Source organism: Hippopotamus amphibius, chromosome 8, assembly GCF_030028045.1.
Source record: "Hippopotamus amphibius kiboko isolate mHipAmp2 chromosome 8, mHipAmp2.hap2, whole genome shotgun sequence".
In the NCBI taxonomy this organism is placed as follows: Eukaryota; Metazoa; Chordata; class Mammalia; order Artiodactyla; family Hippopotamidae; genus Hippopotamus; species Hippopotamus amphibius.
Window position 1 is genome coordinate 128,399,254 of NC_080193.1, and position 26,703 is coordinate 128,425,956.

The following is a 26,703-nucleotide window of genomic DNA, read 5'->3' on the forward strand; positions in this document are numbered from 1 at the left end:
CATAAATAAGCCTTGGACACTTGTCCTCTCAAGTCCTTGAACTCCGCTGCAACAATCTAACCCTTCATCACACCTCAGTGGCACATCCCTTTGGTCACACCCTAGACCCTGCATGACCAGTAACTGCACCCTCCGTAATCCAAAATCCACCCGTCCCACTTCTTATATTTTCTGCTGCCTCCTTCTAGTACCTGGACTCCAGCAATCCCTCAGCCTACAATCACCAGTTCCTACTCCCTTTCATGCCACTCCCCTCTCAGATGTCTTCCTTCCCCTCTACCCCTCGCTTAAATTCCATGGCAATTCATAGATTCCTTCCCTAAAATCCATCCTCAACTCCTCTGTCCTGCTTTTACTTCACTGTACTCAGGAAAACCACAACCCTGAATAAATTCCACATTCCATCTACTCCACTCCTGTACCTGTTGAGCTGAAGAAAACACACACCCTTATCACTGCTCAGCAACCAACATTTCCCTATTCCAGTGGTTCTCACATTTTTGGCATATAGACCCTAGTCGTTCCAGCACCATTTGTTGAAATTATGATCCTTTCTTCATCTTTTCATCCCTAACTGAACTGCCTTGGGACCTCTGTCAAAAATCTATTGACTAAATATGTGTGGGTCTATGTCTAGACTCTCTGTTCTGTCCTGCTGTTCCAACCATACATCTTGACACTACACAATGCGGATAACTGCAGCTTTATAGTAAGTACTGACATAAGGCAGTAGTGTAAGTTCTCCAACACTGCCCTCTTTTCCAATAGTTTTGGGTATTTCAGGTCCTTCGCATTTCCATATGTTTTACGATCTGCTTATCAATTGCTACCAAAAGCTGGCTGGCGTTATGATTGGGATTGTACTGAATATACAAATCAATTTCAGGAGAAATGACATCTTGATAACATATATTCTTACCTATATTATGTCTTCTTTCATTTCTCTCAGCAATGTTTTATTTTTTATTTTTTTATTTTTTATTTTTTTCTTTAAGAACTTTTATTGAGATACAATTGACATACAATAAACTGCATACATTTAAAGCGTACAATTTGATACTTTTTTTCTTATTAGTATCAGCAATGTTTTATAGTTTTCGCTGTAAAGCTACTGCACAATTCTTTTGTTAAATGTATCATATTTTTTTCTGAAATAGCACTTTATATTTCAGTTGTGGTACATAATATCAAAGTTACCATTTTAACCATTTTAAGGGTACAATGAATTACGTGCACTGACACTGTTGTGCAACCATCACCACTAATCCATTTCCAGAACTTGTTCACCATCCCAAACAGAAACTTTATACCAATTAAACAACAATTCTCCATTCCCCACAGCCCCTAGTAACCACTGTTCTACTTTCTGTATCTGAGTTTGCCCATTTTAGGAATCTCATATAAGTAAAATCATACAATATTTGTCCTTTTGTGTTTGGCTTACTTCACTTAGCATACTGTTTTCACAATTCATCCATGTTGTAGCATGTATCAGAATTACATTCCTTTTAAAGGAATGAATACTATTTAATTGTATACATACACCATGTTTTGTTTATCCATTCATCTGTTGATGGACATTTGGGTTATTGCCAATTATTTCATATTTTTGTTGCATTGTAGATGGTATTCTTTAGATGGCTAATTCCTTCCTTGGTTCATTGCCTGTATCAAAAATGAACCCTTGATCTTGCGCTCACAAACCTGCTCCACCCATGGTCTCCCCCATCTCCCAGGATGGCAAATACATCCTTCCACCTCCTCAGTGCAAAACCTTTGAGACTTCCTTGACTCTACTTTCACAAAGCATGTCCAACCAGTGAGCAAATCTGGTTAGATCTACCTTTGCAATATACAATACACACTTCTGACTGCCTCCAATGCAACCTTCCTGGGCCCAGCCACAAACATCTCTTTGTCTGGATTATAATTTAACAGGTCTTTCTGACCCTGCCTCTGCCCCATACAGTCTTTTCTCAATGGAGTATCCAGAGTGGTTATATTAAACATACATCATTTCACTTCTCTACTCCAAAGCACAGAACTGCTCACTGTTTCTTTCCAATTTAAATCAGAAGCTCTTACAATTACCTACAGGCCCTATCCCATTTGGCCTTGTTATCTCTCTGGCCCCATTTCCTGCTTCTTACCCCATTTCCTGCTTCTTACCCCCTCACTCACTCCACTCCAGCCACAATGGCCTCCCTGCTATTCCCTAACACACCAGGCATGCTCCCACCTGGCATCTGCGTGTTCCTTCTGCGTGGACTGTTTTCTCCCCATGTAAGCACGTGGCTCCTTCTCCGACTTCAAGCATTTACTCAGATACCACACTCTCAACCACGCCTGCCAAGACCAGCCCATGTGAACTGGCAACACGAGCCCCACGCTGGCACCCCTGATCCCCCTTACTTTGCTCTATGTTTTTCCTCTGTTTTTTTTTTTTTCTCATTAAACTTTTTTTAATGGGTCTCAAATTCTATGACAGATTTTTGGTCAAATTGTTCTCATTAAAAAGTACTGATTTTAGAGGAAAGATGGCGGCGAAGAAGAGGGATGTGGAATGCATCCCTCTCCACAGATACATTGGGAATGCACCGAAGGACGCAATAAATCCCACAGAGAACCAACTGAACACCAGCAGACGACCTCGGACACCAGAAAGGACCTCAAGGAGCCCAACATAACCGGTAGGGAGGCATCTACAACGGCTCAAAGAGGGTGAAGTGGTGGAGCTGTGGCAGAAGGGAGGGAGTGAGAAACATATGGAGGGTCCACAGCGCAGCTCAGCGTTCCCGGACCGAGACGTCGATCCACAGCTAAACAGAGGGTCCGGGAGCAGGAGCGTGGGAACCGGAGAGCCAGTTCAGGGTGAGAAAAATTGTTGCCAGTAAGGTGACGGACCGAGAGGACGTGAGGGAAGAGGTCCGCGATGAGGAATGCCTGCCCCTGAGAGCTGCCCGGCCATGATGGCAGCTGGATGCTGCAGGCTCGCGGGCGGAGGGGAGGAGCTGCGGGCATAGTCTCTCTCTCTCTCTCTTTCAGCGCCAGCAACAGGCAGTGGAGGGACCCCTGTGGGCCACCTAAGGCACTCAGGGATAACAAGCACCCTCAGGCCCTTGGGTGGGGCTAGATTAAATCCCCCTGGAACGCAGGCAGCAGGGAGGCTGACAAGAAAAAAAAACAAAAAAAAAACAAAAAAAAAACCCGGAGAGAGGCCCAACTCTGAGACTTTCTGTTTACACCTGAGCCACCGGCGTCCCTCTGCAACAGGCACCTCCGAGCCTGACTGAAACGACAGAGCGCCACTGCTCACTCACTCCCAGAGGAAGGAGCCACTATTGTACCCTCTCCCTCCCCACACACCAGCGCTTACAGATGGACAATAAAGGAAGCTCTGCTGCTCACAGAATAATACAAAAAACCTAAGGCGAGTAGAAGGACACTTACAGCTGAGACGCTAAGGAAACAGAAATATTAGTATCAATTCTGTTGAACTGGTCCATTCTGGGATCAGTTCGGGTTTTTTTGTTTTTTGTTTTCTTTATTAATTATGATCTTAGTCCTAAGGGATCTACAAGTTTTATAACATATTTTTTTATTCTATTTATTGTTCTATTTTTATTTTTGCCTTTTTATATACTTCTATTTCTAGCTAAGTTTTTGGCAGTATGGATTATATATCTCTCCTACCTTCCTTTCATCTCTATCTTTTATACATTTCTATTCCTTTCTTTTTATTTGCATATTTCCACTCACACTACGCTCTTCTGTTCTCCTGTCTTCCATCCATCTTTAGTTTATTTTATCTTAACATACTTATAAGCAACACTATCGATCTGCTCAGACTCCTTGCTCTATTCTCCAGATGACACACTGCCTTGGTATTTAATATTAGGTTTTTGTCTTTATCTTAGGTCTTAGTACAATTGTCTAATTTCATTCTGAGAATCTCCATTCTGTCTGGTGGTACTCTAGCTCTTTTTTATATTTGATCCTAGCTTACAAAATCTCCCTGGATTTGTGTTTGTATGTGTAAGGTGTTATTTGTCTGTTTGTTTGTTTTTGCTTTTGTTTCTGTTTTGTTCTGTTTTGGTTTTCAATTTCTGTTGGTTTTCTCTTTCAATATCTGATAGCATACTGGGGTTCTTCTGTCAGGTCTTTCCAGAGCCTTATGTACTAATGGATTCAGTAATTGTGTGTCTTATACATGTATGTGTTTCCTAGACTTAGTATTTGATTAACCCAACACTTGGACATTAATCTGGGGCTTGGACAGTCTTCTATAAACCCCTCTATCGCTGGGACAAGCAACCCCAGAAGTGTGGACTACCATGAGGAAACAAAGAAACATCATGCAGGCAAAGGAGCAGGAAAAAAACCCACAAGACCAAATAAATGAAGAGGAAATAGGAAAAATGCCTGAAAAAGAATTCAGAGTAATGATAATAAAAATGATACAAAATCTCGATAACAAAATAGAGAAAGTATAAGAAACAGTTCATAAGAACTCAGAAGAACTAAAGAACAAACAAACAGCAATGGATAACAAAATAACTGAAATTAAAAATACTCTAGATGCTATAACCAGCAGAATGACTGAGGCAGAAGAACGAATAAGTGAGTTGAAAGATAAAAGGGGGGAAATAACTGCCACAGAGCAGGAAAAAGAGAAAAGAATAAAAAGAATAGAAGACAGTCTCAGAGACCTCAGTGATAACATTAAACGTACCAACATTCAAATCATAGGCATTCCAGAAGAAGAATAAAACAAGAAAGGGTCTGAGAAAATATTTGAAAAGGTTATAGTGGAAACCATCCCCAACATGGGAATGGAAATAATTAACCAAGTCCAAGAAGCACAGAGAGTCCCATACAGAATAAACCCAAGGAGAAATACACCAAGGCACATATTAATCAAACTAATGAAAATTAAACACAAAGAAAAAATATTAAAAGCAGCAAGAGAAAAGCAACAAACAACATATAAGGGAAAAGCCATAAGGATAACAGCTGACCTTTCTACAGAAACTCTGCAGGCCAGAAGGGAATGGCAGGATATACTGAAAGTCCTGAAAGAGAGAAACCTACAGCCAAGAATACTCTATCCAGCAAGAATCTCATTCAGATTTGACGGAGAAATCAAAAGCTTTCCAGACAAGCAAAAGGTAAGAGAATTCAGCACCACCAAACCAGCCTTACAACAAGTGCTAAAGGAACTTCTCTAAGCAGGAAACACAAGAAAAGGAAAACACCTACAAATACAAACACAAAACAATTTAGAAAATGGTAATCAGAACACACATGTCAATAATCACCTTAAATGTAAATGGATTCAATGCTCCAACCAAAAGACACAGACTGGCTGAATGGATACAAAAACAAGACCCTTCTATATGCTGCCTACAAGAAACCCACTTCAGACCAAGAGATACACATAGACTGAAAGTCAAGGGACAGAAAAAGATATTCCATGCAAATGGAAGTCAAAAGGAATCTGGAGTAGCAAGACTCATATCAGACAAATTAGACTTTAAACTAAAGAATATTACAAGAGACAAGGAAGGACACTACATAATGATCAAGGGATCCATCTAAGAAGAACATATCACAATGGTAAATATCTGTGCCCCCAACATAGGAGCACCTCAATACATAAGGCAAATGCTAACAGCCAAAAAAGGGGAAATCGACAGTAACACAATAATAGTGGGAGACGAACACCCCACTTACATCAATGGACAGATCATCCAAACAGAAAATAAATAAAGACACACAAGCTTTAAATGACACATTAGACCATCTTGACTTAATTTATATTTATAGGACATTCCATCCAAAAATGATAGAATACACTTTCTTCTCAAGTGCACACGGAACATTTTCCAGGATAGATCACATCTTGGATCACAAATCAAACCTCAGCAAATTCAAGAAAACTGAAGTCATATCAAGCATCTTCTCTGACCACAATGACATGAGACTAGACATCAATTACAGGACAAGAACTGTAAAAAATACAAACACATAGAGGCTAAACAATTCACTATTAAACAACCAAAAAATCACTACAGAAATCAAAGAGGAAATCAAAAAATATCTAGAAACAAATGACAATGAAAACACAACAACCCAAAACCTATGGGAAGCGGCAAAAGCACTTCTAAGAGGGAATTTTATAGCAATACAGTCCTACCTTAAGAAACAAGAAAAATATCGAATAAACAACCTAATCTTACACCTAAAACAATTAGAAAAAGAACAAAGAAACTCCAAAGTGAGCAGAAGGAAAGAAATCATAAAGATCAGAGCAGAAATAAATGAAAAAGGAAGGAAGCAATAGCAAAAATTAATAAAACTAAAAGTTGGTTCTTTGAGAAGATTAACAAAATTGATAAACCATTAGCCAGACTCTTCAAGAAAAAAAGGGAGAAGATGCAAATCAACAGAATTAGAAATGAAAAAGGAGAAGTAACAACAGACACCACAGAAATACAAAACATCATGAGAGACTACTACAAGCAACTATATGCCAATAAATTGGATAACCTGGAAGAAATGGATAAATTCTTAGAAAAAGACAATCTTCCAAGACTGAACCAGGAAGAAATAGAAACTATGAACAGACCAATCACAAGTATGGAAATTGAGGCAGGGACTAAAAATCTCCCAACAAACAAAAGCCCAGGGCCAGATGGATTCACAGGCTGATTCTATCAAACATTTAGAGAATGGCTAACACCTATCCTTCTCAAACTCTTTCAAAATATAGCAGAAGGAGGAATACTCCCAAACTCATTCTACGAGGCCACCATCACCCTGATGGCCACCAAAACCAGGCAAAGATGTCATAAAAAAAGAACATTACAGACCAATATCACTGATGAATACAGATACAAAAATCCTCAACAAAATACTAGCTAACAGAATCCAACAGCACATTAAAAAAAAAATCATACACCATGATCAAGTGGGGTTTATCCCTGGGATGCAAGGATTCTTCAATATATGCAAATCAACCAACGTGATACATCATATCAACAAATTGAAGGATAAAAACCATATGATCATCTCAACAGATGCAGAAAAAGCTTTTGACAAAATTCAACATCCATTTATGATAAAAGCTCTCCAGAAAATGGGCATAGAAGGAAATTACCTCAACATAATAAAAGCCATATATGAGAAACCAAAAGCCAACATCGTTCTCAATGGGGAAAAACTGAAAGAATTCCCTCTAAAAACAGGAACAAGACAAGGGTGTCCACTCTCACCATTATTATTCAACATAGTTTTGGAAGTTTTAGCCACAGCAATCGGAGAAGAAAAAGAAATCAAAGGAATCCAAATTGGAAAAGAAGAAGTAAAATTGTCACTCTTCACAGATGACATGGTATTATACATAGAAAACCCTAAAGACTCTACCAGAAAACTGCTAGCACTCATTGATGAGTTTAGTAAAGTAGCAGGATACAAAATTAATGCACAGAAATCTCTTGCATTCCTATACACTAACAATGGAAGAGCAGAAAGAGAAATTAAGGAAACTCTCCCATTTACCATTGCAACAAAAAGAATAAAATACCTAGGAATAAACCTGCCTAAGGAGGCAAAAGATCTGTATGCAGAAAACTTTAAGACACTGATGAAAGAAATCAAAGACGACACAAACAGATGGAGGGACATACCATGTTCCTGGACTGGAAGAATCAACATCGTGAAAATGACTGTACTACCCAAAGCAATTTACAGATTCAACGCAATCCCCATCAAATTACCAATGGCATTTTTCACAGAACTAGAGCAAGAGATCTTATGATTTGTATGGAAACGCAAAAGACCCCGAATAGCCAAAGCAATCTTGAGAAGGAAAAATGGAGTTGGTGGAATCAGGCTTCCTGACCTCAAACTATACTACAAGGCCATGGTGATCAAGACAGTATGGTACTGGCACAAAAATAGAAAGGAAGATCAATGGAATAGTATAGAGAACTCAGAGGTAAGCCCAAACACACATGGGCACCTTATCTTTGACAAAGGAGGCACGAGTATACAATGGAAAAAAGACAGCCTCTTCAATAAGTGGTGCTGGGAAAATTAGACAACAACATGTAAAAGAATGAAATTAGAACACTTCCTAACACCATACACAAAAGTAAACTCCAAATGGATTAAAGACCTACATGTAAGGCCAGACACTATAAAACTCCTAGAGGAAAACATAGGCAGAACACTCTATGACATACATCAAAACAACATCCTTTTTGACCCACCTCCTAGAATCATGAAAATAAAATCAAGAATAAACAAATGGGACCTCATGAAGCTTAAAAGTTTTTGCACAGCAAAAGAAACCATAAACAAGACTAGAAGGCAACCCTCAGAATGGAAAAAAATAGTTGCCTATGAAACAACGGACAAAGGATTAACCTCCAAAATATACAAGCAGCTCATGCAGCTTAATACCAAAAAAGCAAATAACCCAATCCACAAATGGGCAGAAGACCTAAACAGACATTTCTCCAAAGAAGACATACAGATGGCCAACAAACACATGAAAAGATGCTCAACATCACTCATCACCAGAGAAATGCAAGTCAAAGCCACAATGAGGTATCACCTCACACTGATTAGAATGGCCATCATCACAAAATCTGGAAACAACAAATGTTGGAGAGGGTGTGGAGAAAAGGGAACTCCCCTGCACTGTTGGTGCGAATGTAAGTTGGTACAGCCACTATGGAAAACAGTTTGGAGGTTCCTTAAAAAACTACAAATAGAACTACCATATGATCCAGTAATCCCACTACTGGGCATATACCCAGGGAAAACCATAATCCCCAAAGAAACATGTACCATAATGTTTATTGAAGCACTATTTACAATAGCCAGGACATGGAAGCAACCTAAATGCCCATTAACAAATGAATGGATAAAGAAGATGTGGCATATATATACAATGGAATATTACTCAGCTATAAAAAGGAATGGAATGGAGCTATATGTAATGAGCTGGATAGACCTAGAGTCTGTCATACAGAGCGAAGTAAGGCAGAAAGAAAAACAAATATTGGATGCTAACTCATATATATGGACTCTAAAAAAAAAAAAAAAAGGTACTGATGAACTCAGCGACAAGACAAGAATAAGGATGCAGATGCAGAGAATGGACTGGAGGACACGAGGTTGCGGGGTCGGGGGGCGAAGAGGAAGCTGTGATGAAGTGAGAGTAGCATAGACATATATATACTACCAAGTGTAAAATAGATAGCTAGTAGGAAGTTACTGTATAACAAAGGGAAATCAACTCGATGATGGGTGATGCTTTAGAGGGCCGGGACGCAGAGGGTGGGGGGAAGTCGCGGGAGGGAGGGAATATGGGGATATGTGTATAAATGCAGCTGATTGACTTTGGTGTACCTCAAAAGCTGGTACAAGGGTGTAAAGCAATTATATTCCAACAAAGAGCTTAAAAAAAAAAAAAAAAACTCCAGACTTTAGATTTCACCATTTTTAACACAGATGTCTCTTTTTTTTTTTTCCCTGTTCTAGAATCCAATTCAGGATACTACATTATGTGTGGTCACCATGCCTCGATCGCTTCTGGACTGTGACAGTTTCTCAGGCTTTCTTTGTTTCTCAAGACCTTGATAACTTTGAGGAGTACTGGCCAGGTATTTTGTAGAATGTCCATCAATTTGGGTTTATCTGATATTTTCCTCATGACTAGGATGGGGTTACGGGTTTGGGGGGAAGAGGACCACAGAGATGAAGTGGTTTTCTCATCACACCATATTGGGGTTACTGGCTACCAGCATGACTTAACTCTAGTCTATATTAACCCTGATCACTTGGTTAAGGCAGTGTTTGCCAGCTTTGTCCATTGTAAAGTTACTCATTTTTCCTTTTCTATACTCTAGTTTTTGGAAGTGAGTCACTAAGTTCAGCCCATATTTAAGAGGGGTAAGGGTCTTTATAGTGTTTTAATAAACCCTTTAGTTAGCTGTTTTATTTCCCACATTTGAAGGTAAAGCTCTCTAAGGACACGAATTTTTGTCTACTTTATTACTGATGTGGCTCCAGTATCTAGAATAGTGCCTAGCATGCAATAAATATTCAATATTTGTTGGACGACACAATACAGAAAGGGAGGTTTCCTAGTTATCTGTGTCTCCTATAGCATCAGGTATGCATCTGCCCACCTAGAAAGGTATGTACTCAGGAAAAAAAAATCACATATGTCACTTACTCTGAGGTATCACTAACATGTTCTTTCTTTTCTCAGTGGTATTTGCAGTTTTATTAGGGTAAACTATCTTAAAGCATGAATTACAGGGCTTCCTAGGTGGTGCAGTGGTTAAGAATCCGCCTGCCAATGCAGAGGTCACGGGTTCGATCCCAGCTCCAGGAAGATCCCACATGCCGCGGAGCAACTAAGCCCGTGTGCCAAAAAAAAAAAAAGAATGAATTACAATGCTAAAATCTGAGGCATTGGCAATAGGATTAAATAGAGAATATATGTAAATAGCTTGGAATACAGGCTGTCGATAACAGGAACTCAAGAAATGTTACTTTTCTTATACTTTCTTACCCTACATTCAGGTGAGAGAGATTTGGGGGGTACAGAGGGTCTTCCTTGGAATCTCAAAAACATGCTTATTCTACCTGCTAATAATCTTAGTTTTTGAAAACAGGCAGAGTATAAATTTTTAATGCTCCACACCCCCAAATCCAGTTACTATTAATGTCTCAATCTCTTCCTAAGATCTGTTCTTGGTCTGATCTACACCTACGGTAAGTCTACCTAGAATCAGAATTTCCCACATATCCTAACTGTTCTGAGACAGGTACCCAGGCCTTAGCCACAATTCCCACGTTTTTCCCAAAGAAGAATGTAGGTTAGACTCAGAGGCCTTATTTTGAGGTTAAGAAACTATCCTGAGATTTTTACGAGAAAAAAGTTCTCCACTTTCACAACTTTAAAGATTTGGTCAGCAGCTAATTAGTTTAGGATAAGTTAGTTTAGATGTTAACTAAGCTATGTCTTATATTTTAAAATACCCATCCAATGATTAAAATAAAAATGAATACATACTTCTTAAGATAGACTCTACGACTATAGTTCTAATAACAGAAGCAACCGTTTCCCACTAAAGGACACGCTGTTCTGCATGTTTTTAAAATTTAGTGAGCTAAATGGATTTTGTTCATTAATTGCTTAATATAATCTGTCTTCAAAAGCAGATTGGCCGTGTAGTCAGTCCCCTCCTTCCTGAGCAGAGCCTCCACAGACACTCACCAGACACTTCCATCCTTATCAGGGTAGCTGCTGTAATGTAGCTAATTTTACCAAGCGCTATTCTCCTAAAGAATAGTACCAGTGGTAGGAGGCATATTTTCAAGTCATTAAGATTCCGACAGTCTCATTTCATTTAGGACACCTTAATTTTTCTCAGGTCATGAATCATGAACATCTGATTTTTTTTTTTTTTTTGGGGGGGTACACCAGGTTCAATCATCTGTTTTTATACACATATCCCCGTATTCCCTCCCTCCCTTGACTCCCCCCACCCTCCCCGCCCCAGTCCTCTAAGGCATCTTCCATCCTCGAGTTGGACTCCCTTTGTTATACAACAACTTCCCACTGACTATCTGTTTTACAGTTGGTAGTATATATATGTCTGTGCTACTCTCTCGCTTCGTCTCAGCTTCCCCTTCATGAACATCTGATCTTAACACAGCTAAGAAAAAGCATCTTGGATTCCTTTCTTGGAAATATGTTAAAAAAACAAACCAGATAAGAACCACGGCCAAGAAAATCCTGCCTAACAGCCATAGCACAGAACTTTTCATTCAAAGACAAACTACTTTATTAAGAACTCAAAAGATCAGTCAAAGATGGAGAAGAAAAGGCTAGGAATGAAGTACACTAGGAAGGCAGGCTGTGCTTTTCTATTGATTCAGGAAGAGCAAAACCTTTCTGAAAATCTTATAAAAGAAGAGAAAGTTGAGATGTGATCACTAGGTTTATTATTTTATTCACTCCCTATGCATTTATTGATTGCTTATGTGGGCTGGGTCCAATGCGGAGCTTAGGAAAAAAGATCAATCAGATACAGACCCTGTGTTGAAGAAGCAGACATGTGGAAAGCAAAGGGTCAGATGTGTTCTGTGTGGCCCCAGAAAAAGAGACCAGTAGCCATGGCTGGAAGTTACATTATAAAGAACTTTCTAAAAATTAAACTGTTGCAAAACTGAACAGCCTGCATCTCACATGTCACTAAGGGCAGTGTTCAAACAGAAACTGACTGTCCTAACCAGGAGCAGGAATCAAGCATCAGCGAAAAAAGATAGATAAGATCGTCTCTGTCTTAGCTACTTTCATGAGAATGACTTCCTGTCTTCACTAGAAAGCAGAGAAGGAAATTCTACACACCTTTTTAATACCCAAGTGACATAATTCTATTCTGAAGACTGAAAACTAATCATATCTATTTTAAAACTATCTGAAATACTCACAGGCAGCTCTTCCTCTCCTCCAATTTTTCAGTTTTTTAATTGTTGTCTCTATATCAGGCTTTGCATTTCTCAAAAATCCAATTCGTGCTTCATACAATTTTTCTTCTGGCAGCAAGAACCTAGCTTTGTATAGCACCAGTTAGTCCGCATGTAACAGCTTTACTGGAATACATTCATTGGTTTGATTTCAGCACAGTGTTTAGACATGGCTGCAGAAAAATTATTAACTAACTGAAATGTTTATTGACTAATATACTGAGATCAATGAAAAGCTTTAAATACTTTACTGAAAAGCTGAAATAACCACTGCAATATGTAATGTTACATACGGCAAATCAAAAAAACCCTCCACATGCAAGTAAATATGTAATCTAACAAAGTTTTGAAAGGATTAAAAAATTTTTAACTGACTGAGAAGCAAAAATAAGAAGGATGGGGCTTTTTCTTGCAAGCAAAACACTTTTATGGTCACATAAATGATCTGAAAATATCATGGAATGATGTTTGTCTTAATGTAATGGCATTTTACATAACATAAGAAAATTACTTATAATTCAGATAATTTTCTAAATTCCCCTTGGTCCCAGGAGGAGCCATTCTTGTAGCTTTTCCACACTGTAAGTTTACCTTGCCACGAGGTCTCTGTTACCTTCAGATATATCAGTAGTACATAGTTACTTGTTTAATTTACATATTTGTTACATATTTGTTAAATATGTGTCCAATTTTCTATATCTCTTTATAGCAGTTCACTCTGGGGTGTCTTAGATTATAAACTCCCAGTAACAGAAATGTCTCACAGAAAAGAGCTGAGTGATGGATAGCTGTTACACACACACACACACACACACACACACACACACACCCCTCTTTGGAGTTGTGACTATATTAATGATCAAATAAAATGATTCATTATTTCATTATTTTAAATTGTTCATTCTCTAGTTCAAAGTGATGCTTTATGTATGTAGTGCAAAATCAAAGCATGGCACAGTGAAATGTTTAAAATTCCTTAAGTGGAAATGGCATGCCAGCCTATAAAAGGTACCAAAGCAAAGGCATTTATGCAAATCAAACTAAGAGTACTGTTACTATGCAGCTGAATACAAGTGGTACAGTGACACAGTTGATACAGTAAAGACAGATGTGCTCTACCCCTTTCACAGCTGAGAGAGTAAATGAAGAAAACGTAGATACAAGATATCTTTCCTGGATGAGAATGAGAGGGACATCTACAGCGACATGATCCCAAGTACCAAGGAACAAATATTTGACTCTCAGCAAGGCACAGTGCTAGGTGCTGTTTATATTAGCAAGGCTACTTAACCTCTCTGAGCCTTAATTTCTGATCCGTCAAGTGGAGATTATAATCTTGTAACACAACTGTGAAGAGGAAGAGGGCAGGGATGGAAAGTCCCTAACCAAGGGATCAGCTCACAGTGGCAGCTTGTACTTGGTACAGTGATGATAACCGGGATGGTGACAGCATCGGCGACAAAAGCAACGGCTGTTCTTGCCCTCAGAGAGTTCCCACCAGGGATGCCGCATACACTGCGTATAGATGCTTGCTCTTCTGCATTCACGCTGAGCCTTGCCATGGCTCCGCATTCACGCTGAGCCTTGCCATGGCTCTTTCCTGCAGACTGTAAATGTGACCTCTGACCCCTTCTCAATATAGGTTCTAGGAACCAACAAATTGAAGTTTTCACAAAACATGACACTTATCTGCTATCCTGACTTTAGAGCACAGTTGTGAAGATACAACTGACAGTTCACAGTCACCCAACTCTTCCTCTGTGTCAAGCACTCTTCTAGATATTTTATACGAGTTAAGTTCTCTAATTCTCTTGACAACCCTGTGATGGAGGTACCGTTATTAGCCCCACTTTTTGGATGAGAAGATGTGGCATGTTCACGTAAAAAGTTAGGTGGCAATCGCTTACAGTAATTCTAGAGTCACAAAGCAGTTTTAATCACATGTCAAATTAGTGGTATGGGTGCTAACTGGTAAAAATTCAAAAGAAAAAAGCAAAATTATGCTTGTAGGACCTGAGAACATTTCACAGAGAAAGAAGAAATTAAAGCTGAAGAATGAGTAGGACCTGCTTAGGCAGAGAAGACAAAGGTATTACAGGTGAAAGAAAGAATGTGGACAAGGTTTACAGAAATGGGCAAGTAGGATGGAAGAACGGCTGGACCAGGTTGGGGGTGGGGTGGGGAGGGAAGGTGGTTTCAGGTCAGAAAATGAAAGACAAAGCTGGAAAGTCAGGTGAGAGAACCTGAGTGGATAAGGTTTGGAATCTGAAGGCATCTGCCTGAGGTTTCCCGTCTGTTTGCTATTCCTAAGTCTGCCTTGAGTTCATTACGCCCCGTGGCATGCCAAGAAGGGCCTGTGCACAGGTGGTCACCTGCGCATGGTGAACTTAAGGGTCTTGAAAGCCTCTAATAACAATCTCTCCATCACCGGTTTTACATGGTACCTACCTGAAATTCCAAACTGGAGTTAACATACCGACTGTCCGTATTTGACATGATTGGCCAGGTACAACCTAAAGCTCCAGTGGGCACCAGAAGCATGTGGGAAGCCTGTTATAGCACAGATTGCCAGTCCCCACACGCCAGAGGTTCCGACTCAGCAGGTGTCAGGTGAGGCCCAAGAATTTGCACTTCTAACAAATTTCCAAGTGATGCTTGATGCTACTGGTCCAGGGGCCACACTTTGAGAACCACTGACCTAAAAGAACAGACTGCAGAATGGGGAAATTCTGATTGGAGACAGAAAAATTCTGCATGGGGTTATCTTAAATAACTCAAGAAGGGACTCTTGAGTGAAAAGGAAGCGACTAGGTATGTGTAGATGCTAGAACAGACAAGTTAGGCACTGAGAATATGGGCATCTGAAAATAGCAACTTAAAATGTTAGCTCTGGCATAGTTAAGTCCACCCTCTTGATACTTAAAAATACCAAGTAGCTATGTTTGAGCACTGTTTTGGACAAATTATCACAGAAACTATGCCATAACTCAATGGTAGTAACCAAGTATCCAAGATATTTAATTTTTGTTTGTATTGGTCCCATCGACATATTTAAATGCTGAGAGGATTTACAAAGAAAGTGAATGTAGTTCTTTATTGTGTTCAGGGATGGGGGAAAATAGTAAAACAGCATTCCTACAATTAAAGCACATGCAAATAATTCATTAATAAAAAGTCAGCTACAGAACTGCAAAGAAGAGGAAAAAGGGTCTCTCAAGAGTTAATAAAATGACAACATTAACTAGCCTTCTATGAAGCACTAAATGCTGTCAAGTTGATAAAGTCTGGAAAATAAAAGCTCTTATTTTTAGTTCTTTCTGAGTTCTATGTCAATTTCAAGATTGTATTTTCTATCTAACATGGGTATTTCCCCATTTATATAAAAAGTTACTGAGAGTTCCTGTTCTTATAACCAGTTTTGACATTTTGATCTTGTCTCTTTACCTATAAATATAAATATCATACTGTGGGAAAATTTTGAAACTTGAATTTATCTGGCTTTCAACATTTCTACAACAAGGGGGACTTCCCTGGTGGTCTAGTGGTTAAGAATCTGCCTTCCAATGCAGGGGACTCAGGTTCAAGTCCTGGTCGGGGAATTAAGATCCCACACGCCCGGGGCAACTAAGTCCACATGCCGCAACAAAAGATCCCGTGTGCTGCAATGAAGATCCCGTATGCTGCAACTAAGACTGGATGCAGCCAAAAATAAAATAATATAAATAAATAAATATTCTTAAAAAAAAAATCAAATTTGGTAGGAAAAAAAATTTGTTTAAATAAAGGGAGTGGGGCCTTACAAAAGCCAAGGCAATTGAAAAAAGGGCTTCATATTTTACCTTATGAGACTTCTGCCTCCTTTTCATTTTTTTGGAGAATTAAAAAGGAATCATGTTTCCTTCACATCTCATACTTAAATCTGGTTTCTTACAGTCAGTTAAATATATCAACAAATTTCAAGTTAACACAAATGCTTGCATGTTTCCACCTCTCAGACAGAAAAGAGTACCAGGTACAGACATGTCTGGTTCATGAAGTGAAGCTGATGAACCACTTGTGTGGGGACTGCTCTCCTCTGGAAAGAGGACACTGGGATCCACAGTGTCTCCCTCTGCCCTCTCCACTTCTTGCTTCCGTTTCTGCCTAAGCAGTTTGGTTTGATCTCAGCTCATCTGGAATTTACCAAAAAAGATACAATAATGGCTTATTTTCTCACCTTTGGTATAGGCCCTTAAGATCATATTATTTTTTCCTGTTAAAAACTTTTTCTTTTAACAAAAATAAATAGTGCTCTGTAAGTAAATCTGCAACTAACATAAACAAGCCAAATTACCACTGAAAATCCTGTAGCGCTGCTATGAGAAAGCAATGTAGAAGTAAAAATTAAACATTTTAAAAGCACATATTGAGACTGGAAAATCTGTGATTTGTGACATAGTAAAGAGGTTTATAGAACAATTCACTTGAACATCCTTAGAAAGTGACAAAGGTTGTCAGAGCTATGATTTTTTTGAGTTTTTTTCTGTAAATATGTGGGTTACACTGTGTTTACATTTGTCAAAAACTCAGTGACAGGGCTTCCTAGGTGGCGCAGTGGTTAAGAATCCGCCTGCCAATGCAGAGGTCACGGGTTCGATCCCACATGCCACGGAGCAACTAAGCTCGTGTGCCAAAAAAAAAAAACAAAACTCAGTGACATGTATTTCATTGTATGTAAATTTTACCTCAAAAGAAAACAAAACTGCAAACACATAATGAAATCTTGTAAAAATATGCATGCTAAAGTATTTAAGGGGAAACTATTGACACCTGCAACTTATCTTGAAATGTACCAAAATGGATTGATGGATGGAAGACTACACAGACATACACATGATAAAGCAAGTATTTATGTTAATAACATATCCTAGATGGTAGACATACAGATGTTCAGTTTTACCCTTTCAACTTTTCTTTAAGTCTGAAAATTTTCATAATAAAGTATTATGTTCTTAAAAAAAGAAATATGAGATCATCATAGAAAAATATGAAAAAGAAAGGAAAGTACTGTATAAGAAAACCATCACACAAACACCAAGAAGATACCTGGGATGATATTCTATACCTTATTTTGTAACGTGTTTTTATCACTTAGCAGTATATTATGAACATTTTCCTAGCTCTTTAAGTATTCGTCCCAATGCAATGGCATTCCATTACACAGATGTAGCATAATTTTTTTCATCTTTGTTGATGTATAATTGACAAGTAAATTGTAATATACTTAAAGTATACAACATGATGGTTTCAATATGCATATGTATATTGTGAAAGGACTCCCATGATCAAGTTAATGAACACAACCATCATCTTTCACATTTACTTTTTTGCAGAGGGTGGTGGTGAGATGTAGCATAATTTAAAAGATAATTTGTTGTAGGACACAAGTTGTTTCTAATTCTTCATTATTTATTTGGGATAAGCAACCTATTATATCCTTCTTCCTGCATATCTCTGATTACTTCCTTAGGATAAAGTCCTAGAAGTAAACTTTCTGGCTCAAAGGAAGGAAACACTTTAAGATTTTTGATATATTTTGCTAAACTCTTCTTCAAAACATATATCAATTTATATTTCTAACAGGAGTGTATCAGATCACAGCTATCCAGATGTATGATATTAAAATTTTAATTAAATGCTTCCATAAATAAAATTTATCTGTAACCATTCTGTCTCCCAAAAGAACAAAGGCTCTTTTTTAAAGAGTCTACAATAGGCAAACCTAACACCTAAATCTTGGTTTCTAAATATCAAACTCCCAAATCAGGTCCCCTGAATCAGGGCTTCCTGAAGAAATGGCTGCTCCATGAACGGAACCAACTGAGACTGGAGCATCTTTTTGTGCCAGGTAGTAGGAAAGGCTAAAAAAATGGTGAAGACATATCAAAAGAATATAGGAGCCAAATTTAAGGGACTCTTACTTGCTGAACTGGGGACAATTTAAGCACGAAAGTGAATAATAATGGAAATGAACTATAACATTTTGAATTTGAAAAAGGATCCATAAGTCTATAATGAAATGATGAATAAATGAATGAACGAATAAATAAGTGAAGAAAGGAAGGAAAGAAGGAAGAAAGCTCTCATTTATGCTAGAACCTTTTGCTTTCTACACAGTAACTGTCATATTTGTTTCAAACAAGAATCACCAACGGATGCTAAAGACATTAGGTAATGTTTGTTGAGGGAAGATATTTACATAACCTCAAAGTATCTACCAATAGCTTAATTATTAATTACAAAGAGAAAACAGGTATTTTTGCTGGGGAGACACTGAGTGAACCCCTCTTAATCAAGGGTTCAAAATTAATATCACCAATAATGGGACAAACTGACATCAGAGGTCTTCCATTAAGATATACCAGAACACACTCCCTATATAACATTCCTACTAAAACTACATAACTTTAAACTAGGCAAGAGGGAGGGAAAACCAGACAAACTCCAAATGAGGGACATTCTACAAAACTTTCCAGCATGCTTCAAAAATGTCAAAGTGTAAAAAACAAAGACAGGCAGAGAAACTGTTACAGATTAAAACAGACTAAATAGATATATCACTAAATGCAGTATGTGATCCTGGACTGGAACCTGGGTTGGGAAAAAAATGCCATAAAAAGCCATTATTGGGACAACTGGCAAAATTTGAAAACAGACTTGTGTAACAGGTAATATCATATCAATGTCAAATTTTTGATAGTTGTATTAGAGCTGTGTTCTTGGGAGAAGCTAAAGTATTTAGGGATAAAGGCACATAGCATCTGCAATTTATTCTCATGTTCAACAAAAAATTTGTATGAATATATATAAATCAACAATATATGTAGAGAAACAAATGTTGCAAAATGTTAATTAGTTGTGATTCGAAGGGAAGGATATGCTAGAGTTTATGGTACTATCCTTGTAGTTTTTCACTAGGTGTAAAAGTTTCTTAAAAATGAAGTTTTAGGGACTTCCCTGGTGGTGCAATGGTTAAGAACCCACCTGCCAATGCAGGGGACACCGGTTCGAGCCCTGGTCCAGGAAGATCTCACATGTCACAGAGCAACTAAGCCCGTGTGCCACAACTACTGAGCCTGAGCTCTAGAGCCCATTTCTGCAACAAGAGAAGCCACTGCAGTGAGAAGCCCTCACACCCCAACAAAGAGTAGCCCCCTCTCAATGCAACTAGAGAAAGCCCAAGTGCAGCAACGAAGACCCAACACAGCAAATAAATAAATAAATTTATTTTTTAAAAATGAAGTTTTACAAGATATGGAAGCAACCTAAGTATCCATCAACAGATGAACAGATAAAGATGTGGTATATATATACAATAGAATACTACTCAGCCATAAAAAAGAATGAAATTTTGCCATCTGCAACAACATGCATGGTCCTACAGGGTATTATGCTTAGTGAAATAAGAGAAATCAAATACTGTTGCTATCACTTATATGTGGACTCTAAAAAATAAAACAAGTGGATATTTAGAAAATTAAGTTTTAAAAGAACTATCAAGATTTTAAGTAAATGCCACTTTTCTTTCTTTTTTTCTAAATCAGAAAAGTAATACATACTCACTAAAGCAGAGGAAAGTAATATATACTGACTAAACTAGAGATCTACAAATAAAGTAAAAATAGACAGCATTCCTCTATGCTTTCACATAAACAGAGTTAAAGAGTTTTGTTATATTTTCTCCACCTTTCGCAAAACATATATTTAATCATCATCAGATATTAGGTCATTCTTAAAGACTTCCATGAGTAAGCTACAAACATATTATTAAACATTCCATTGCTTCTAAAATTCACTGACAAAAATGACCAAGTGACACAGGACTGGATCTATTAATTAGAAAAAATCCAGAGCTTATTACCTTTATCTTAACACTGAGAAAATATCTAGCCACCAAGCCAATACATAGTTCATAAAGTATAACAAACATTTACATAAGAAACTGCATAGTTCCTTTTCAATAACTGCCAACCCCTAGCCAAAATCATTTACATCTTAAACACAGGCTAAGTCAGTAAGTGTGGGGATGCTTTGCAGCAACTTACCACATCTCTTTATCACTGACAGTCACTGACTAACCCAAGCCCCAAAGCTGCAACTGAGTTTCTGTTTTTCTTACTTACAAGTTTATGAGGTATGCTCCTGCAATTTACTGTAATCAACTCCAATTTTGAATGATACTCAGGTTAAATACCTACACAAGAGCAGGCTTTGGCAGTTTCCAGTTCCTGCTTTCACCCCTGTGCTTTCCTATGTCATCTTCCTGGCTCTCTCAAAGACAGTAAAAAAGGTACTGGGTACATACAGATGGCTGCAATTATTGTTTTCCTATCAAAATCTGTTTCATGTTTCATAAAATCTTTCCCACATCCAACAATCACACAAGAACATGTTCATTGTACTGAAGTTGCATGATGCTTAAAAATATTAGCATACTTATATACTTCTTTGAATATAAATTTGATGGAACTGGTTTATTTTCTGTTCTTAGTTAGTCAACTAGAGAGTTCAGAGTTAAAAACTAGAGAACAGGGGGTCTGATCTGGATTTTACCTGCCCCTGCTTGGGGCAGCTTAATATGTTTCTCAAAGCTCTATTGCCCAAACTATAGAACGGGTACAATAATGCTTGCCTATAAAGGGCTTCACTAGATTAAAAAAAAGCTAGGCTCAAGCCCAGAGTAAAAAATTGGTTTTATTATTTGGCTACTATTTAAAAATTCGTTGATCAAGATAAGGGGAAGGAAATTTTTTCTACATAGTGCCCTTTGGTGTGGGACACACACTGGCTTTAAAAGCTATCACTTCTTAATGCTTGCCACAACCTACAGATACGCCACGGCAAAGATATCTTGGTCCTTCTGACTTGGCTTCAACAATGGGAAACATAACTGGTGATCACACAGTCACACGGCAGCGCTGGGATGAAATGCCACCAAGTGCTTTCCATTTGGGTTTCCTTCTCTAATCAATTGCTACAGTTCACTGGCAGCAGTTAATGAAAAAAATGAAATCATTCAGGGAGATTAAAAGATATTTACGGAAAAGTTCACTTTAAAAAGATAATGAAAAGAAAAATAATTAGCCAAAACAGGACATAAATAGAAATGACCACAGCAAATTCCAGAGGGTAGCTATTAAAAATTATCAATGCCCTGAGCCCCTGCAGGTCAGCTCCACACCTAGTTTTATTGTAGAGTTCAGGTACCAAACTGAATGTGGGGATGATGTGTCACTTTCCTAAGAAAGATAAAGGGCCTGAGTATGAGTTTTGAGCTAGACCAGGACCAGGACAAATCCCAGACTCTGAAACTTAAGATCTTTTTCTGATTTTACAGGTAGGCCACCACTCTGTCTAGAACCTTTATTAAACAAAGTGCATGACTTTGGGCTTCAAATAGCGATGAAATGCAAGAAGCTGGTATTGCTTGTATTTCAGGAGAAAAATAATGCTTGTTGTTTTTCAAAAGACAACTCCGGAGAACCACAAATTAATGAACAGAAAATGGAAAGGGGATGAAAACTTTACACATTACTCTTTACTGACCCCTCTTGGCTGACCCAGGAAAAAGCCTGAAGCCTAGGAAGGCCTGAAAGCTCACCTCCCCTGGACGAGAGCTCAGAGAACATTCGGTCTTTCACGCCATGGAAAGAAATCCTTTCAGTTCAGATGACCCCTAGTAAAACTCAACTCTACAGCACATGTGGCATTGATTGCTATTTATGGGGCTCCCAGAATGGAAACTGGGAAACGGCCTCATGGATCAACCCCAAAGGCTCTGCTAGGTCCCTGGCAGCCTGTGAAAAGCTTACATAAGTGCTATCGTGATCACTTCTGATAGCAGGAAAAGACCTTACCTCTTTCTCTATCTTGAGTAGCTTCTTTACAGCCACCTCCTTGTCCTGTGATATCCATTTGGCTCGATAGACACTCCCAAAACTTCCTCCACCGCAGTTTTCGAAAAACTGCAAGTCATCAAATTTAATTTGCACAAATGAGGTACCGAGAGACGACATCTCATAATGACAAAGTATTATACTTCCACAAAATCTGTAGAGGGAAAGGAAAAGAAAAGTTGGGTTAGAAACATATTAGAATGAAACCTCTGAATTCCACTTTAGCTAACATATACCAAGGCCTGCGGTGCTTTCAGAAAGAGCCTTGATGACTTAGGAGGAAGAAAAGCAAGAGTATAAACAACATGAAAACACTTACCCTGGCAGCCCGTGCAAAATTCAACAGCAGACTCTGAAACACAGCTGTCCGCACAGAAATGGCTCAGATTTCCCCCTGGACAAAGCCTGCAGCACCACTTCCTGCACATCCCAAGCAGCTCTGCCTAAAGGCTACTGTGTCACCAGGTCTGCTACCCCAAAGCCCCAACAAACGGAAAGCGTGCTCTTAGCAGCAGGCTTGCACAGCTCTTCTGGCATCTGAGGCACGCCATCTCCCCGTGCTGTACTCACTTCACACAAAATATACATAACCTAAGCATCTGAGCATGCTGGCACAGGAGGGCCCAAGTGCTGCAAACTGAATGTGCATTCAGTGTCGGGATTCCAAAAGCAAGCAGTCAGCGTCAGGATGAGAGAAGAGCTGGCCAAGTGTTTTCCAGAAGTGGCTCCCTGGACTGTATCCTGGAGCAGAACTTAATTAAAGAGCAGAAAATTTGCCCTTGATTACAACATATTAAGTCACCCAGAGAACTCTGCCAAGAATGTTTTAAAAAAATATTATGCTTGTTTCCAGAGGAACTGATTACCTCTCCCAGGGATTACTGCAGGGGTATTTTCTGCAGTCTAAGGAGTTTTACTATTCTCCAGGTAAGGGGTCATTCTTCACACCCTATGCCAAACCACAGATGAACAGGAAAAATAAAACAAAAACATACAAACAAGAAAACGAAGGTCTAAGATTTTGAACCTGCATGAAAAGCAGATGGATAAAAATGTTTGTATACATCTTCTCCCCAAATTGTAAATCAGAATCTTATAATGAAGGAGCAAAAAGACAAATCCATGTGTACAGGACATTCTACAAAACAACTTCCCTGGCCTCCTCATAACTGTCAATGTCATGAAAGGTTAAAAGAAAAAAAAAGCAGAGAAATTTCTAGTACACGGAGGACTTAAATATGATGACTAAATGCAACATATGATCACTGACTAGATTCTGGGTCCCCCCAAAAAACTACAGAAGTTATTACTAGGATATTAGGGAAATTTGAATATTAACTATATATTAGATAATATTATTTTATCCATGGCAAATAACAGTATTTTGGTTTTGCAGAAGGATGTCCTTGCTCTTCAAAGATATATTGGGTGATGTATTAAAGTATGATAATTTCCATTTAATTTAAAATAGTTCAACTCCCCCTCACCCTCCAAAAAAAGTGAATGGGTATGGAAAGGGAGGAAGCAAATGCAGCAAAATGGAAAGAACCAGCGAATCTAGGTGAAAATTATATGGGCGTTTTACTACTCTTCTCATTTTTCTGTGGAGTTTGATCATTTTCAGAAGAAAAAGGTGGAGGGAGGCAGTTTGTAGCTGTATAATTTGACAAAATTTCTTCTTAAACAACTTGCAGCTTTGCAGAGTGATATACACAGTCTAGCCATCCCATTTTAGGAACATCAGGTCACTGAAAGATGCTGATTTCTTAAGTGAAGTCAAACTCGGCTCTACTTTGGGAAGAAGGCAAGAGAGAGGATTGTTTATCCTCTGAAGTTTAAAAGATAGCTTAGTGTCTACATAAATAAACATAGTATCCGATACAGTCTGTATATATTTGAGTCAAGAATTTACCTAACTTTTGCTTCAATTCATATTTAGTTAATTATAGAAAAGACAAAAAAAAAGATAAAATTTTAGAATGTGTCAAAGATAGGTACACAAAATATGCAAGTTTGTCCTTATCTGCAAAAAGTGTGTTCAACAAATGTACAGAACAAATGTATGGATACCAGAGGGGAAAGAGGGGTGGGAGGTAGAAGGAATTAGCAGATTGGGATTGACATATATACACTATCGATACTATTAATACTATGTATAAAATAGATAACTAATGAGAACCTGCTGTATAGCACAGGGAACTCTACTCAATGCTCTGTGGTGACCTAAACAGGAAAGAAATCCAAAAAAGAGTGGATATATGTAGACATATAGATGATTCATTTTGCTGTACAGTAGAAACTAACACAACATTGTAAAGCAACTATAATAAAAAATTTAGAAAAAGAAAATGTCATTAAAAATTAAAAAAAAAAAGATTAAAAAAAAAGTTTGTTCAACAAAATGCTAAACACCACTTGCAAGAGTCCCTCAGTGTTGTTATAGATGCTCTATCTATATTTTTATTATTCATTTTTATTTTTATAAAAATAATAAAAAGTTGAATTCCTCTGTCCCACCCCTCCCCACACCCAGTTCTCTCTTCAAAGGGAATGAATTTCAACTCACTTAAGATTTTATTTTGATATTTATATTTCATATGATATTTTTATATCTGTATCTCTAAAAGTGTGTTTATATTGCCATTTCCTGATTGTCCCATTTTAGTTATTACCTATTAACTTCTCCCTGTGGAAGACAAGGACTTAGTTCTCATATCCCATCCTTTACCTCCTTGCATACAAATATGTCACACTTGCCCCAATCCTCTCAGCATCCAACTGTCCTGTAACATCTGGTTAAGTAAACATTCACTGTTTACAGTAGTCTGACAAAGTAAACATTATTCCCAAGAGTGCTGAGCAGGACTCAATGACTTTTCCTTTCTTGGATAATTTTTTGTTTCTCCCAGAGTTACTAGTTGTTCTGTTTTTGTTTCTGTTGTTTGCTTTGCTTAGCATTTTATACACCTAGAACGTATTCACCTCATCAAACTCTCCCAAGAACTATAAAACTCCTCTCAATAAAGTAAAAACATCAGGTAATTGGCGTGGGGGTGGGGTGGGATGGGGTGTCTATTTGCTCTTGCAGACATTCCTCCTATACCCTTCATCTTGAGTCCGTCTGGCTGCAATGGCTGCTCTCCGGGCCAGACCTGACTGGGACTTCCCTTCCCCATCATCCTCAGCATCTCCTTCCCCTTTTCCCCTGTGGGAACTCCTGTCCTTCGATCTCCTGGCTTCTCTTTCTTGGTTTATTCCCTTATTTTGACAGTGCACATCTCCCATGAGCTACCTGAACAGAGTGCCCTGGATGCAGTTTTTTGGGAGAATCTGTATGGCTTACAATGTCTTGATTGGCAGTATGCAATTTCTGGTAGGAAATAATCTTAGAATTTCAAAAATATCACTATTACCTCATACTCATCACACATTCTAATGTGTCTGTACAGCAGTCTGAAGCTATCCTGGTCATTAATTCTTTTCATATTACTTTTTCCTTTCTGAAAGCTTTTAGGACCTTGTATTCATCCCTGGAACCCTGAAATTAATAGGGTATGCTTAGAGGTGAGTCATTTTCATTCACTGGTAGGATACTCGGTATACTCTCTGTCTGTGACTCATGTCTTTTAATTCCGGGAAATTTCCTCGTGATATTCCTTCATCACTTATCGCCACTTTTACTTCTTGTCTCTTCCCTCCCCAGGCACACACAGGAGGACTGATTTGCAGTTCCCAGTACACACACTCACATCTCTGCACCTTTGCAGGGGCTAGTATCTCTGCTTTGAATGCCTTTGCCTGTCCAGTGATGTTCCTGCCCACCTCCGCTGAGCCTCACTAGCAGAGTTAATTCTTCTCCTGTGCCACAGCCCCTTTCTTTATTCTTTCATCTTTCCCACTTACTTCCCACCAGACTATACATTCTTTAAAGGTGGAACACACTTCTATCTACATCTGGACCAGCAGCATCAACTACGCAGCCAGACACATCATACTTTTCCATTAAAAAATATGCTGAATCAATGAATGAGTGAAACAAATGAATAATTTCTGGCTATTTCTCTGGTATACTTTTTGCAGCTGGAAAGATTCCAATCAGATTAAGTAAAATCTGAGACCTATAGTTTTTATAAGTGCCCCCCAGAGGATTCTGAAGCAAATCCTGATTTGGAAACAGCTCCCTAGGCTTTGTGGGAGGGGAGACTGAGAAGAG

At 38.4% G+C, this 26,703-nt stretch overlaps 1 protein-coding gene across 5 annotated transcripts in view; it reads right to left on the reverse strand.

Moving 5' to 3' along the window:
- MAP3K20 (mitogen-activated protein kinase kinase kinase 20) overlaps positions 1-26,703 on the reverse strand; it is a 167,531-nt gene that overhangs the window by 132,459 nt on the left and 8,369 nt on the right. For 4 of the 5 annotated variants that reach the window (XM_057746904.1, XM_057746907.1, XM_057746906.1 and 1 more), the window contains exon 2: positions 22,452-22,644. In XM_057746904.1, the coding sequence (XP_057602887.1) occupies positions 22,452-22,610 (159 nt within the window). In that variant the 5' untranslated portion in view covers positions 22,611-22,644. Of the gene's footprint in view, positions 1-22,451; positions 22,645-22,809; positions 23,058-26,703 lie in introns of those variants that run through there. The other variant, XM_057746905.1, reaches the window with a different exon arrangement.